The sequence below is a fragment of the Astyanax mexicanus genome, chromosome 1 (assembly GCF_023375975.1).
Source record: "Astyanax mexicanus isolate ESR-SI-001 chromosome 1, AstMex3_surface, whole genome shotgun sequence".
In the NCBI taxonomy this organism is placed as follows: Eukaryota; Metazoa; Chordata; class Actinopteri; order Characiformes; family Acestrorhamphidae; genus Astyanax; species Astyanax mexicanus.
Window position 1 is genome coordinate 1,000,387 of NC_064408.1, and position 16,967 is coordinate 1,017,353.

General features: G+C 42.0%; 1 protein-coding gene across 6 annotated transcripts in view; it reads left to right on the forward strand.

Moving 5' to 3' along the window:
• map7d2a (MAP7 domain containing 2a) overlaps positions 1 to 16,967 on the forward strand; it is a 39,017-nt gene that overhangs the window by 8,106 nt on the left and 13,944 nt on the right. For 2 of the 6 annotated variants that reach the window (XM_049484677.1, XM_049484716.1), the window contains exons 2-12: positions 858 to 965; positions 1,074 to 1,175; positions 2,339 to 2,416; positions 2,504 to 2,667; positions 7,894 to 7,993; positions 9,824 to 9,916; positions 12,774 to 12,896; positions 13,139 to 13,254; positions 13,964 to 14,073; positions 14,952 to 15,331; positions 15,610 to 15,733. In XM_049484677.1, coding sequence (XP_049340634.1) covers positions 858 to 965; positions 1,074 to 1,175; positions 2,339 to 2,416; positions 2,504 to 2,667; positions 7,894 to 7,993; positions 9,824 to 9,916; positions 12,774 to 12,896; positions 13,139 to 13,254; positions 13,964 to 14,073; positions 14,952 to 15,331; positions 15,610 to 15,733 — 1,498 coding nt within the window. The remainder of the gene's footprint in view (positions 1 to 857; positions 966 to 1,073; positions 1,176 to 2,338; positions 2,417 to 2,503; positions 2,668 to 7,893; positions 7,994 to 9,823; positions 9,917 to 12,773; positions 12,897 to 13,138; positions 13,255 to 13,963; positions 14,074 to 14,951; positions 15,332 to 15,609; positions 15,734 to 16,967) is intronic. The other 4 variants (XM_049484747.1, XM_049484763.1, XM_049484820.1 and 1 more) reach the window with 4 other exon arrangements.

Below are 16,967 nucleotides of genomic sequence, written 5' to 3' on the forward strand. Positions count from 1 at the left end.
TAACGAAGGCAGTTTTTCTTTTATAAAATTCATTACTGTTGGTCACATGAAAACTTTAAGGCATATTTACAAGCTTATTCAATAAAAATAAATAAATTGACCCATAAGAATCCAGAGCCAGTTCTGAATGTTGATTCAAAATACAAAATTGATTCAGGTAAAACAAACGTTGTTTACATATTATTGGGATAATGAGGGAACACAAATATTTTACGGTTCAAATACTAATGTAATATAAATGCATATTAAACATTAACAAACAATTTTAGAGAACTTCTGGGTTAATCACACACTGAACTGTTTGAAACTAAGGATGTACAATAGTAAACAACTATATATATATATCCCGATGCCAGTATACATTATACATATTTATAACTTACAGAGGGGCTAGACACAGGGAATAACTTAAAAATAGATCGTAGAAAGCCATACTGTCTGCTGATCAGCGCCGAAAAGCGGAAATGACTCCGCCTACCAGTCGTAGACCGGAAACAGGCAGCGTCGTCTCATGCAACTAGCGAATTACCCTCAACTGCTCCACAGCGAACCCTCAACTGCTACTCAATTGACTCAATTGACAATTGCACCACAACTACCCCACAAATGCTCCCTATCTAACTCTTAACTGCCCTTCAACTGTTCTACAGCTGCTCAACTGCTTTAAGCATCATACAAATAACTCCCCATAACTGCCCCACAACCACCCCTCAAATGCCCAAACTACCCCATTCCAATGGCTCCTCAACTGCCCTTATTATCATATTATACTTAAATATTGAAATTAGCAGAACTCAGTCTGGAATTTAATCCAGAAAACTGTTTAAAAACAACCAATCTCTGTTCTTCTTTTACAGCCAAACTGATGACATCACCAGCCTCCGAAAAGAAACTTCGCAACAATGGCCACACCTCCCCCGCCCACCAGCCAGCAAATCACGGCAGCCCTGTAGCTGTTAAACAGAGTAAGCCCCTCCCACAACCTCATCTAACAGATCAGTAAACTGATTAATATGTCTTAGAGTGTTTATTAAAGCTGATCTTTCTTTCTTTATTTCTTTTTTTGTTATTAGCTGAGATGCTAACTCCTCCAGAAAAGAAGGTGCAGACCAATGGACACGCCTCACCTGTTCGCCATCCAGCCAATAACAGCAACGGCCATGCAGGTAAACAGTGTAAGTCCCGCCCTCACTGCTGTTGAGGAGCTTTAGCCTAAAATTCAGTCCAGATTTAACTGAGCCGTTCTCTCTGCTCAGCCAGAAACAGTGTGCTAAAGCTAACGACTAGCTAAAGCTAATTTATACACTCATTTATAATTGTTAGAACCATTTGTTTGATTTGATTAAAGCTGTATATTGTAGTTGTTGATTTAATAGTTAGTTAATATGTAAAAGGTATTAAGTTCTATTTCTAGAATGTGGATATTGTAGATTCTGTAGCTTTAATGTGATGCAATCTGATTGGCTATTCTTTCAACCGTCACGTAACAGTAATGTAACTTGTAGTTGTGTCTCTAGTACAAAAGAATGTCATGTGAGCTTTTGTGTTTTTTGGCCAAAAAATGAGTGCTCCGGTGATCCGGTATAACACTGCTTTAGTCCAGTGGAGGAGTGGGGGGCGGGGAGCAATGATATGCTCATAAACATATAAAATAATACATGCAAACTTATCTCCTCTGATTGGCTAACAGCACTGCAACACTAGGAGGCAGCGAGACGAACAACAATTAGAAACATTTAAAAATAAAGACATTTTTACACTTATAACAGTCTTTACAATGTTATATGTTATTTTATAACATGTGTAATAATGCCCTGCTAAGTGCAGTTCAGCCACTGACCTAATATTAGAGTCTCTGTAAAACACCAAATCCCCCGGAGATCCTATTTAAACCTATAGTTACACACAGAGGTGGGTAGAGTCCAGATCCAGAAAGTAAAAATCCACCCCGGGGTTTTGTTGGCTGAGCCGCAGCAGAGCCGTCCACCATGGGGTGGATTTTTAATTTTAACTAGTGTAAACAGAACTGATCTAAACATCTAAATACCTATCTATCTCAATTGTATTTGGCTATTGGTGTTTTTCCTCCATAGACTAATTCTAATCATTTGTTTCTTAGCTCTGAATTACTGGGTAAAGTATATAAACACTGATGTGTTATTCGCACAAATAACACAGGAATGAACTGCATGCTGTTCCTAGCGCTGTTAGCTCCTCCTATCTGACGAGACGGCGTCGCTGCCCGGCTCAGATTTACTTGTTTATTTAATCCAGCTTTTTAAATAAAACCTCATCCTCATCGTCCTCATCCTCTCAGTTCTGACTCCTCCCTCTGCAGGTCTGGAGGGATACCTGAAGACAGACGACAGGATGCGGCTGGCGAAGGAGAGACGGGAGGAGAGAGAGAAGAGTCTGGGTAAATCAGATTTACATACACTCTTTACTCAGAGTGGGGGTTTGAGATGAACTGGTTTATAGTGTTTTTTTTTGTTCTGTCTCTCAGCGGCGAGGGAGCAGGCGATACTGGAGAAGGAGCGTCGGGCTCGGCTGCAGTATGAACGGACGGTGGAGGAAAGGTGGAGGCGGTTGGAGGAACAGAGGCAGAAGGAGGAGCAGCGAAGAGCCGCCGTGGAGGAGAAGAGGAGGCAGCAGCTCGAGGAGGAAAAGGTGAGGGGGCGGAGTCACCTATTTACATTATCGTTACGTTGCATTTTCTGTGCATGGTTATGTAACATTAATATACCTGGGGTACGTCACACTAATGTCAATGGTCACGTTAAACTAATCTAACTGGTTACGTTACCTTAATGTCCCTAGTTACGGTACACCAATGTTAGTAATTATGTTACACTAATGTAACTGGTTAAATTACACCATTTTCCTTTGTTACTTTACACTAATGTCAGTAGTTGCATTATACTATTGTTCCAGGTTATGTTACCTTAATGTCCCTGGTTACATTACACTAACCTTCTTAGTTACGTTATACTAATGTATATGGCTATGTTACACTATTTACCTGGTTACATTACACTAATGTCCCTGATTATGTTAAACTACTGTCCATGGTTACGTAACAGTAGTGTGTCTGGTTATGTTACACTAATGTCCCTGATTACGTTACAATAATATCCTTGGTTACGTTACACTAATGTACACAGTTATGTTAATCTAATATCTGTGATTACGTTACACTAATGTCCCTGGTTACGTTACACTTATCTACCAGGTTACGTAACACCAATGTCCCTGGTTACGTTACACTAATGTACCTGGTTACGTTACACTTATCTCCCAGGTTACGTAGCACCAATGTCCCTGGTTACATTACACTAATGTCCCTGGTTACATTACACTAATGTACCTGGTTACGTTACACTTATCTACCAGGTTACGTAACACCAATGTCCCTGGTTACATTACACTAATGAACCTGGTTACCTTATAATAATGTACCTGGTTACCTTATAATAATGTACCTGGTTACGTTAAAATAATGTACTTGGTTACGTTACACTAATGTACACAGTTATGTTAATCTAATATCTGTGATTACGTTACACTAATGTACCTGGTTACGTTACACTTATCTATCAGGTTACGTAACACCAATGTCCCTGGTTACGTTACACTAATTTGCTTGGGTATGTCACACTAATGTCAATGGTAATGTTACACTAATGTACCTGGTTACGTTATAATAATGTACCTGGTTACGTTACAATAATGTACTTGGTTACGTTACACTAATGTACCTGGTTACGTTACAATAATGTACCTGATTATGTTACAATAATGTACCTGGTTACGTTACACTAATGTACCTGGTTACGTTACAATAATATCCTTGGTTACGTTACACTAATGTACACAGTTATGTTAATCTAATATCTGTGATTACGTTACACTAATGTACCTGGTTACGTTACACTTATCTATCAGGTTACGTAACACCAATGTCCCTGGTTACGTTACACTAATTTGCTTGGGTATGTCACACTAATGTCAATGGTAATGTTACACTAATGTACCTGGTTTCATCATACTACTGTCTTAGATCTATTTGTATGGTTATGTTACACTTGTTTGTGTAGTTACACTGCAACGGTACAACCATAAATGTACTTATGCTGAATTTTTTTTTTGGTTACATCAATACCATGTTTGCTTTACATTTGTTAGCATGGTAATCTTGTTGCCGTAATTCTGTAAAGTTCAGTCAGAGCAGAGTTGTGCTTTGCTGATCGGAACAGCACAGTCACTCACTGGGATCTGAATCATGCCGAAAATAAATGTGCATGCGGTGAGTGGGCCGGGGTTGCCATGGTAACTGGAGGATTTGTAAACAGTCCAGTCATGGTTCCTCTCTCAGACGTGGTCCGGTCGCTCCTGTTCCGGACGGATGTGCTGGATCAGAGCTGCGGCGGAGCGTCGGATGTCGCTGAAATGCGATTAGGTATTGATCGAGCTCGGGCGGAGGGGTGACTCAGGCAGCAGAAGGTCGCGGGGAACGAGGGATGTGACGTAACACCACTCTCACATTTACACAACACTGAAGTGTAGTGTTACAGGAGCACCAGTCTCTCAGACCAAAACAAATACTTCATATTCAGCCACGCCTCCATCCTACCATTTCTCCACATTTGTTCCATTTGTTCTTGTGGCTGTTAGCATCAATATTAGATCTTAATTTATTGCATTCTGTATGAAAGCTTCTGTAAATAAGACCAGAAATATTCATTAATTTGCAGAGCTCTGGAGTGGAGTGACGGTCTAACTGCCTGCTCATGTAGAGCCAAGAGATCATTAGTTCAAATCCTTTAAACACCACAGCCTTTTTAGGTCAGGAGTCCTAAAAAAGAAGATTATACTTGGCAACCAGTGTGTTGGCAAATGCAGCTTGAGTAGATTCACATATTATACTCGGCATAGGACGTTTTTGGCAAATGCAGCTTGGGCAGATTTCCATATTATACTTGGCAACCGAAATGTTGGTAAATTCAAATTGGGTAGATTCCCATATTATACTCAGCAACCGGTGTTTTGACAAATGCAACTTGGGTATATTCCCATAAATTACTTGCCAACCAGTATGTTGGCATCTGCAGCTTGGGTAGATTTGCCTATAATACTCAGCAACTGGTGTGTTGGCAAATGCAGCTTGGGTAGATTCCGATAATATATTTGGTAACTGGAGTATTTGGCAAATGCAGTTTGGGCAGATTCCCATATTATACTCGACAACTGGGGTGTTGGCAAATGCAGTTTGGGTAGATTCCCATATTATACCTGGCAACCAGGTTATTGGCTAATGCAGCTTGGGCAGATTTCCATATTATACTTGGCAACCAGTGTGTTGGCAAATGCAGCTTTGGAATATTCCCATATTATACTTGGCAACCAGTGTGTTAGCATCTGCAGTTTGGGCAGATTCCCATATTATACTTGGTAACCGGTGTTTTGGCAAATGCAGCTTGAGTAGATTCACATATTATACTTGGCAACCAGGGTTTTGGCAAATGCAGCTTGGGTAGATTCCCATATTATTCTTGGCAACCAGGGTTTTGGCAAATTCAGCTTGGGTAGATTCCCATATTATACCTGGCAACCGGTTTGTTGGCATCTGCAGCTTGGGTAGATTTACATATTATACTCTAAAACCCGTGTTTTGGAAACTGCAGGTTGGGCAGATTCCTATATTATACTCAGCAACCAGGGTTTTGGCAAATGCAGCTTTGGGAAGATTATCATATTATTCTCGACAACCGGTGTTTTGGCAAATGCATTTTAAGCATATTCCCATATTATACTCAGCAACCGGTGTTTTGACAAATGCAACTTGGGTAGATTACCATATTATACTTGGCAACCAGTATGTTGGCAAATGCAGCTTGAGTAGATTCCCATATTATACTTGGCAACCAGTATGTTGGCAAATGCAGCTTGAGTAGATTCCCATATTATACTTGGCAACCAGTATGTTGGCAAATGCAGCTTGAGTAGATTCCCATATTATACTTGGCAACCTGGTTATTGGCAAATGCTGCTTGGGTAGATTCCCATATTGTACTTGGCAACCGGAATGTTGGTAAATTCAATTTGGGTAGATTCCTATATTATACTCTGCAACCGGGGTGTTAGCATATGCAGCTAAAGTAGTACACTCAAATATGCTGTGTAATCAGATGGTGTATTATTTTAAGCTTCGCTAACTTTGCAGTTTTTTCACAGTGTAATGCAGTCAGGGTGGAGAGTGGATGCAGGATGCTAATCAGGGGTTAATTATTGATTATTGATTATCACTCTGGCAGAGCTGTAGGATATGACATCATTAATGTGACATAATGATAACAGTTAAAGTACCCGCTGCGACTGTCTAGACTGAAGCCAATAGCGGTTACATAAACGCTGACCACAGCTTCCTTTCCAGCCTGTGCTAATTGGCCCTTCGGTTAGTCTATAAACTTAATTTATCCTTCCTGTGCTGCTCCTGTTATACATCTAGTAATAACATGAAATGTAACATGAATAGCAGTGTTTATCCTCATCCACAGTGAACAGTATTGTGTCCCAAGACTTTTGCAATTAAGAACACTGCACTGACCTGTAGGTGGTAATAATTAGCCTTCTATGGTGTATTCCCGGTGCACAGGTTACATCTGCACTCACTATCAGACCTCCCTCACAAGATAACACCTCACAACTTATACAGATGTTGGCGTTCCAAATCCATTTCCACCCTGTGCAAGGCACATTGTGATGCTTGGTATTATCTTACTCACCATCAACGTTCTATTTGTACACCCTTTAAAATAGCGTCGGAATTTAGGAATAAATCTTCTTCTCTAAATACATTTTCGTGGTGGTCTGGAAGTGAGGTGTAATCAGGTCAATTCCTGGTGTGTTTCTGATTCTATCTTGGTGGCAGGGAATACAGGTGCGCCACTGACTGATTAAAACCCTGACAACAGTCAACAGTCAGACACACAATCCTATCTTACCCATTCAGGAACGAGCAGCTCAGTTTCCTCTGCTGAGAAGCGCAAAACCAAAGTGCTGTTGAGATACGAACGTGCCAAAGTCAGAGCGCACCTGCCTCTTAAAGGGAGTGCCAAGTTGCACGCTGGATTGGTTTATTTTACGTCACGCCCAAAATTAACCACACCCATGATTAATTAAGAGAATAAGTACATGACATGTCCTTGCGATACCAAAGATTGCAATGCACAATTGACCGGTTGCTAAAATAGGGCCCGAAGTATTAAAGCAGGAAAATTGAACATGCATAAGAATCTGAAAAACTTTGACCAGAACCAAACTGTAATGTTCTAGACAATGACACGGTCAGAACATCTCCAGAACATCAGGCAGGTCTTGTGGCATGTTCCTGATAGGCAGTGGTTTACAATACACGACTTTTTGAGTCGTCAGTTGTTGTGCCGTTTACACTACATGATTGGTTGTCCTTCAGTTGTTGACACTTTTACACTACACTACACATTTCACAAATTACTGTGAAAAAAATCTAGCGATGCCATGCAGAAAATCTCTATAGAGGAGAATACGTCCTTAAAATGAATTCCATTGGCAAAATGTAGCTGCTGCTCCTGACTCCCAGTCATCGACTGGGTCAGATATCTAGCATGCCAAATATTTGCCAGGCATCTGCGACTGGTCAGCGGTCAGTTGGCGATGTCTCGGCAAGCGTCTATCAGTAATTCACACTACGCGACTGAGCGAGCACCGAGAGATCCCCAATTTTCCCACCTACAGAGGTCTAATGAAGTTCTGGTCTTGTCAGGACAGATCTGTTTTGGTGGCATTAAAGTGTGCGAATGATTTAGACAGGTGGTGCTAACGTTGTGATTAATCTATATGTGTGCGTTTTTGCAGGAACGTCTGGAGGCTTTGATGAGGAAGTCTATGGAACGTAGTCTTCAGTTGGAGAACCGGAACAAACGCTGGACCTGGGGACCCAACGGAGGAGTACAGGGTAAGAGAGAGAGAGGGAAAGAGAGAGAGATTGAGAAAGAGGGATGACTGGTCTGAAAGAGTGAAGTGATTGGAGTGTGTGGAAGCGGGGGATGGAGTGATCGATTGGGATGAAAGTGGTGGATCAGTATTTGGAGGCTGGCAGGATCTGTTTTATTGTAGAGGCAGGATTTGGCAGGTCAGTGCCAACTGCACCAACAACCCTGTGATCAATACAGTGTTCAGATCTCCCCCCGTTAAAGTGAAAGTTCTGAAACTAATTCTTCTCTCCACTGAGTCTCAGTCAGATCTTTCGTGTCTGCAGATTTGAGTCAGGGTCATGTCTGGGTGTGAGTCTCAGCTGAGTCTTTAAGTATCAAGTGTTCTCTGTTATTTCCATTAACTCTGCTTTGAACAACCTGAGTCAAGTCTGAAGTATCCAGAGATTGAGTCTGAGTTGCGTTTTAATTATCAAGGGATTGAGTCTGGGTTAAGTCTTGATTATCCAGGGATTGAATCTGAGTTGAGTCTTAAGGATTTAGAAACTGAGTCTGAATTCAGTCTTGGGTGTTTAGAGGTTGAGTCTGAGTTGAGTATTAAGGGATTGAATCTGCGTTAAGTCTTGAGTATCCAGGGATTAAGTTTGAGTCGAGTCTTGAGTGTCCAGAGATTGAGTCTGGGTTGGGTTTTAAGTATCAAGGGATTGAGTCTGAGTTAAGTCTTGAGTGACCAGGGTTTGAGTCTGATTAAGACATTAAGACATTGAGTCTGAGTTGAGTCTTAAGTGTTAAGACATCAAGTCTGAGTTGAGCTCCACCAGTTTCTCCTCCTTTTGTTTACTCCAAGAGAACCGTGGTTTCCGAGCCATTGCCGGAAACCAGTGTCTGGTTTCACAAACGTTTCTATGCTTACCTTGTGGCTTCCATAGCTCTTTTCCTATTGGTTGTTGACATTGTTCACATCACTGTTTGCAAGAGCCGAGTCTCAAGACTTACGATAATATTAGATTCGCTTGATTTTATCTGAACGCAGGACGAGAAAAAGACTGACTTAAACTATCAATCCTAAACACCTTACACTTAACCATCGAGATGACGCCACCATAAGTGTTATTTAGCAAGACTCTTATAATTTTATCTCCACACTGGAAATTTGTCTGCGTCAGTAATTTCGCTTAAAAAACGTTTGGTGTAAGGTCGGCATTCATTTTCCAATAAATGAGTTGATTCTAGAGTATCATCCGAAGTGTGCCTTGAGTATCTGGGGTTTCAGGTTCAGTTGAGTCTTGTGCACATGAGCTTTGTTCAAGTTAAATTTTGAGTATCTGGGATTTAAGTCTGAGTTAAGTCTCAAGTAACTTGGGCTTGACCTTATGTAGAGACTTAAATATCTGGAATATAAGTCTAGAGTATAAGTATAGAGTTGAATTGTGAATGTTTGGGGTTCGGGTTTGAATTGAGTCTTGAGTAACTTGGGTTTGACTCCATGTAGAGACTTACATATCTGGGTTTGAGTCTGAGTTGAGTCTTGACTGTTTGGCATTGAGTCCCAGTAGAGTCTTGAGTGCCTAAGGTCTGAGTCTGAGTGTAATCCTGAGTGTGACTGAATCGAATGGCTGATTGAATTTGCTGATTATTGATTATTGATTGGGACTCTGCGTGTGTGTGACCTCATCCTTGCTCATTGCCTGTGCCCACTGAGTGCAGGTGTGCACGAGAATACCTTGGGGTGTGTCTCTGACGTGTGTGTGTGCGTTAAACACACACACACTCACACACTCCAGTGGGAGGAGCCAGCCTGTCCATAATGCTCTGCTCTCTTTGCTCTGCTCTGGCCCCGCCCCCTTGCCCAGGTGACTGGGAGAATGCCCCTTCCCTCTCTGCTGTCTCCGCCCTTCCCCATGACCTCGCCGCTCCCTCTGCTGCTGCCAGCGAATCAGGCAACGGTATGAATCCTCTTTAGCCCCCCCCCCCCCTATAAACCCCTCCCCTTTCCCCTTCCTCTCTGACTGACACACCTTTCCTCCAATGGCGTGCTGATACTCCCGAACAGCGAGAGTGTGAGATATCTTATCTGTGTCCTCTTAATTCTAAAGGAATTATAGAGTTAACAGGTGTAGCGATCAGTATGAGTGATCAGGTGAGCAGTCAAGTAAGTGTTCAAAATAAATGGTCAGGTAAGCGTTTAGTATAAGCAGTCAGGTTATTGTTCAGGTAAGTGTTCAGGTGCATGATCAGGTAAATGGTTAGGTGAGCAGTCAGGTAAATGGTCAAGTGAGCAGTCATGTAAGTGATCAGTATGAGTGGTTAGGTGAGAGGTCAGGCAAGTGGTCAGTATAATTGCTCAGTATTAGTGGTCAGGTGAGTGGTCATTTGAATGGTCAGGTAAACAGTCAGGTGAGTGATCAGTTGAGTAGTCAGGTGAGCAGTCAGTATGAGCAGTTAGGTAAGCAGACAGGTGTGTGGTCAGTATGAGTGGTCAGGTAAACGATCAGCTGAGCAGTCAGGTAAAGGGTCAGGTAAATGGTCAGGTGAGCGGTCAGGTAAACGGTCAGGTAAATGGTCAGGTGAGTAGTCAGTATTAATGGTCAGGTAAGAGGTCAGGTAAATGGTTAGGTAAGCAGTCAGTATGAACGTCAGGTGAGCAGTCAGTATGAGTAGTCAGGTAAACGTTCAGGTAAATGGTCAGGTAAGCAGACAGGTGTGTATTCAGTATGAGTGGTCAGGTGAGTAGTCAGGTAAGCAGTCAGATGAATGGACAGGTGAATGGTCAGTATGATTGGTCAAGCGAGCAGTCAGGTAAGTGGACAGGTAAGTAGTCAGGTGAGCGGTCAGTATGAGTGGTCAGGTATGCTTTCAGGTAAATGGTCAGGTGAGCAGTCAGGTAATGGAGGTGGGCGGCGGCTGTTGGGGAGTATAAAACGTGCGGGTGTGTCCGGCTGAGCTTTAGTAACGGGGAACTCACACCAGACTCCAGGACTTCCTGTAGACTGCGTGTAGCTTCCTGTCTGCATGCGCCCTGTGATCCACCCCCATAACGCATGCTGTGTGTACTGCAGGTGTATCGTGTGTGTGTGTGTGTGTGTGTGTGTGTTTGGTATAGCTGTGTGTGACGCTGTGTTTTTGTGTTTGTTAAGTGAGTGATGTCAGGTAAGTAGAGATATAAATGTATTGATATTAATGACATCAAATTTATTTTGTAATTATTTGTGATATATTGGTGTTTTTTTGCAACCTGCAAACACACACACACACACTCACGCACACACACACACACACACACACACACACACACACACACACACACACACAAACAGACACACACAATCCCACACACACGGGTGGGTACATCAATTAACATCCATAAGCATGTGATCTAGAGTGTGTGTTGAAGTGTGTGTGTGTCTGTAAAATTTGTGTAATCTAAAGAATTATGCAAACAAAATTATTACCTGGATTGACTCACAAATAACAGCCATATGACTACAACTACACTACTGATAAATAGACTCCGCCCATTTCCACATTTCCATTACACCCATTTTCATTGTTGCTGTTCTGCTGACCTAAATAGCACTGAAGTAAAAATATAATAATAATAGCACAGCTGAGGTAAATTTATGTTTACAATGGCTCTACTGATGTAAATGTATAATTAGTATTGCAGTTTTCTTGGTAAATGTACTATTAGAATACACTGCTGAGGTAGATTTATGCATAGACTGTATGAAATGTAGCACTACTAAGGTAAATATGCGATAAATGTATGACTAAAATAGATTTGCTGAGGTAATTGAATGACAAATAATTTTACTGAGGTGAATGTATGACTAAAATAGCACTGCTGAGATAAATGTATGACTAAAATAGATTTACTGAGGTAATTATATGACTAAAATAGATTTACTGAGGTAAATGTATGACTAAAATAAATTTACTAAGGTACATTTATGATTAAAATAGATTTACTAAGGTACATATATGATTAGAATAGCACTGCTGAGGTAAATGTTAAACTAAAATACATTTACTGAGGAAAGTTCCTATTACTTTTGTACTTCATTATTGTAAGTCGCTTTGGACAAAAGCGTCTGCCAAATGAAATGTAATGTAATGTAATGTAATGTAATGAAAATGTTTGATCAAAATAGATTAACTAAGGTACATATATCATTAGAATAGCACTGCTGAGTTAAATGTATGACTAAAATAGATTAACTGAGGTAAACCCACAACTAAAATAGCACTGTTAAGGTAAATCCATGACTAAAATAGCACAACTGAGGTAAATGTGTAACTAACATTGCACTGCTTAGGTAAATCAATGACTTAAGTAGATTTACTGAGGTAAATGTATGGCTAAAATAGATTTACTGAGGTAAATGTATGGCTAAAATAGATTTACTGAGGTAAATGTATGGCTAAAATAGATTTACTGAGGTAAATGTGTGGCTAAAATAAATTTACTGAGGTAAATGTATGGCTAAAATAGATTTATTGAGGTAAATGTATGGCTAAAATAGATTTATTGAGGTAAATGTATGACTAAAATAAATTTACTGACTAAAATAGCAGTGCTGAGGTAAACGTACACGCTGTGTCATAATCAACAGCATCGTCACCCTGTTCTGAGAGTGTGGGAAAAATCCACACTCGTTTTCCCTTTTCATCCCTCCATCCTGTCTCCTCACGACTTCTCTTTCATGTCTCCTCTCACCTCCATTCCTCCTCATCCCTCCATCCTCCTCATCCCTCCATCCTCCTCATCCCTCCATCCTCCTCATCCCTCCATCCCTCCATTAGTCCAGAACGGTGGGATCTCTCTGGAGAACCTGACGCTCCATCGTCTCTGCACCCACACACACTCCTCAATCGCCCGCTCTAACAGCGCCGCCAACCTGTGTGTGCCCTGCCCACGCTCTGCAGGTAACACACACACCTCACACACACCTCACACACACCTCGCACACACACTTCACTACTTCAATAGGTGGGGCTAACCTTCGTTTTGTTTTGTGACGTTTGGTGTGTGTGTGTTCTTGCATGACTCTTGAGTTCTCACACACTTTGGACACACACACACACTATACACACACCCACACACTGCACACTACACACACACTTTTAGTATCTAACCCTGCCAGTGTTTGGTGTCTCCTGCCCCTCAGTGCCCTCAAGTCCCCACAGGTCTCCGTACCGTGGGTCGCCCAGCCGCCGCCGTGCCAACCTGACCTGCGCCGAGGAGTCCGGAGGCGGCATCAGCACCCCACCCAGCACCCCAAAGGTCAGGAGTGCACGTTAATAGTGATATAGCATAGTAACAATACTCTAAAGACCAATAAGTACTTCTGCGTTGAACATATGGTGTAGCCTACGCGTCTGTAGCAGTAGTGCGCTACGCAGTGGGGTGCGCTTTTACTCCTGTGTGCGTGTATCAGCAACTGCAGCTAAACACTTTTCTGTGCATTACAGACTGAAACCCAAATAGGGTCTGTTACCTTGTTTTTTTCACCACTAAACCACTAAACCCCTTTAACTCACTGCCTTTATTCGTTCTTTTAGATTTATATAGATAGATTTACTGAGGTAAATTTAGGATTTAAATAGCATTGCTGGGGTAAATGTATGACTAAAATAGCACTGGTAAGGTAAATGTATGACTAAGATAGCACAGCTGAGGTAATTGTGTGACTACTATTGCACTGCTTAGGTAAATGTATGACTAAAACAAAGTAGTGCCTTTATTCATTCTTATAACTGTCTTTTTTTATTCTTCTTGACATAAATTCGTACGAATTGCGGTTTGGCTGCTCAGACTAAGCAAGATAAACATTACGTTACCACATATTAAAAGTTCCCAAATCTGATTTGAAAATGTTAATTTTATTTTTTTTACATTTTTTAAAATGTTTATTCTGTGTGAATGTACCCTAAATGTGTGTGTGTATATATATATGTATATATGTGTGTGTGTGTGTGTGTTTGTTGTGCAGAAGGAGAGCTTGAGGAGAGAGAGGCGTATCGGTTCTCCAGGTTCTCCTGCTAGAAGATCTGAATCTCCAGCGAACATCGTCCGCCGCTCCGCTTCACCCTCAACACCAAAGTAAATATACACCCACACACTACAGTATATATAATAATATACACTCACTGACAAGAAACATTGCATGTTAGGGCATGTCGAAGTGTCTTTGCTATCGTAACGACAGGAAAAGTACACCTTGCTCACGTCGAAACGCAACACAAAAGTCATGTACTAATTCTCTTATTTAATCATGAGTGTGGTTATTTTTAGGCATTTTAGGCATTTTGGGCATAACGTAAAATAATAAACCAATCAGAGTGTCTCTTGCTCATCATTCTCTTTAAGAGTAGATCAGGTGAGCTCTGACTTTGGTGGATTGCTATTGTAACGGTGCAGCTACCTGGACGTGTTCAACAAACTCTTCTCAGCAGAGGAAACTGAGCTGCTGGTTGACGCTGTGAAGGAGCTCCAGCAGCTCATTTACGGGAACAGCAATGTTATTTTATTTACTATTCTGTTTATTGTTGATGTAAAAGTTGGGTTTGTGCTGCTGTGTGTTCATGTGTGTGTAATAAGTGGGGGCGTACGCTCGGCTCGGCACAGCGCCTGTGTTACCGAGATAGCGATGAACGTCTGACTGTTGGCGTCTGTCTAGGTTGTATTCAGTCAGTGGAGCTCCTGTGTTTTCTGTTACCAAGATAAACAAGATAAAACTCCAGAAATGTACCTGAACACACCTCATTTCCAGAACACCACGCCCATCAGTGTAGATATATTCCGAAGCTCTGCTGCTGTTTAAACCAGGCAGGAGGAAGGAGTGAAAATACACTGTTGATGGGGTGCGAGATAGTGATGAGCATCACGACTTGCGTTATACAACCACATACTATAATAAAACCAATTTTATCATGTATAAAATTCTAATAACTTTAATCTTTCTGTGTATGTGTTTATAGGTTGACTCATAAGAGTCGTAATCAATCTCCTGTGACTGTCCGTCATTACCCACAATCCCCTCTGAGACACAGACCGGCCACGCCCCTCGCCGACGGCAACAAGACCTCCAACGACAAACAAGGTCAAGAACCTGCAGATAAAAAGCATCTAAAAGCTGATGAAGCACCAAAATACAGTCCCAACAGTGAGAACCGAGGTTCTGCTAAAGCAGCGTCCAGTACAGGAACTCAGGAAACAGGAAACTGTAAAACAACAGAAAACAACCACGGAGTTCCTGAGATAACGAAGAACCACGAGAAGAAGAATCCGCCCACAGGAACCGCGGAGAACCACACCCCCAACCACAGCAGTAACCACGCCACTGCGGCGAAGAACACAGGTCAGTCTTCCATTTATACCCCTTTAAGATTAACATTAACATTTTTATTTTTGCATGGTACAATTTTTTTATTTGTTTGTATTTTCTACATAATAAATGAATAGTGAAGTGATCTATCAGATTATGAAGGAACACATAATGAATCATTTAGTAACTTAAAAACAGTGTTAAACAAACCAAAATACTCTGTGAAAATACTCTGAATTTTTTACTTGTACTTTTTTACTTGTATATTAATCATCACTATATTAACGGATCATCTTCTTCCTGTTTCTCAGACTCGTCTCCGCCCCCTGGGGGCCGGACCGGCGCCGGGACCACCAGCGCTGAGGAGGCGTCCCGACTGTTAGCGGAGAGACGGCGTCTCGCTCGAGTCCAGAAAGAGCAAGAGCAGCAGGAGAGGTGCGTCCTTTACCTGTTCACCTTACAGCAACTGGGCGGGGCTTAACTACTGTAGGCTGAAAGGGTGGAGCTAAATGGGTGGAGCTAAAATGCTGTAGGCTGAGTGGGTGGAGCTAAACTTCTGTAGGCAGAATGGGTGGAGCTAAACTTCTGTAGGCAGAATGGGTGGAGCTAAACTACTGTAGGCAGAATGGGTGGAGCTAAGCTGCTGTAGGCTGAATGGGTGGAGCTAAACTACTGTAGGCAGAATGGGTGGAGCTAAGCTGCTGTAGGCTGAATGGGTGGGGCTAAAATGCTGTAGGTGGAATGGGCGGAGCTAAACTACTGTAAGCTGAATGGGTGGAGCTAAGCAACTGGAAGATGAATGGGTGGAGCTAAGCTGCTGTAGGCTGAATGGGTGAAGCAGCTAAATGGGTGGAGCTAAAATGCTTTAGGCTAAATGGGCAGAGCTTAATGGGTGGGTATATAAACTTCTTTAGGCTGAATGGGTGGAGCTGAATGGGTGGAGCTAAACTACTGTAAGCTGAATGCGTGGAACTATGCTGCTGTAGGCTGAATGGGTGGAGCTGAATGGGTGGAGTTAAGCTGCTGTAGGCTGAATGGGTGGAGTTAAGCTGCTGTAGGCTGAATGGGTGGAGCTGAATGGGTGGAGTTAAGCTGCTGTAGGCTGAATGGGTGGAGTTAAGCTGCTGTAGGCTGAATGGGTGGAGCTGAATGGGTGGAGTTAAGCTGCTGTAGGCTGAATGGGTGGAGCTGAATGGGTGGAGTTAAGCTGCTGTAGGCTGAATGGGTGGAGTTAAGCTGCTGTAGGCTGAATGGGTGGAGCTGAATGGGTGGAGTTAAGCTGCTGTAGGCTGAATGGGTGGAGCTGAATGGGCGGAGTTAAGCTGCTGTAGGCTGAATGGGTGGAGCTGAATGGGTGGAGTTAAACTGCTGTAGGCTGAATGGGTGGAGCTGAATGGGTGGAGTTAAGCTGCTGTAGGCTGAATGGGTGGAGCTGAATGGGTGGAGTTAAACTGCTGTAGGCTGAGTGGGAACAGAAATCGAAAATAGTACAAAATCCAGTGTACAAAATTTAGCAGTAAACTGCCAGAAAAAAATGAACTAAAAACTGCAAAAAGTAATTTTAGTACTGTTAAAATAAGTAATTAAATAAACAGCTTTAGCCTTTAGCTTTTAGCTCAGATTAGCCTGATTACGTCTCAGATGTATTTATCTATGATATATATTTATA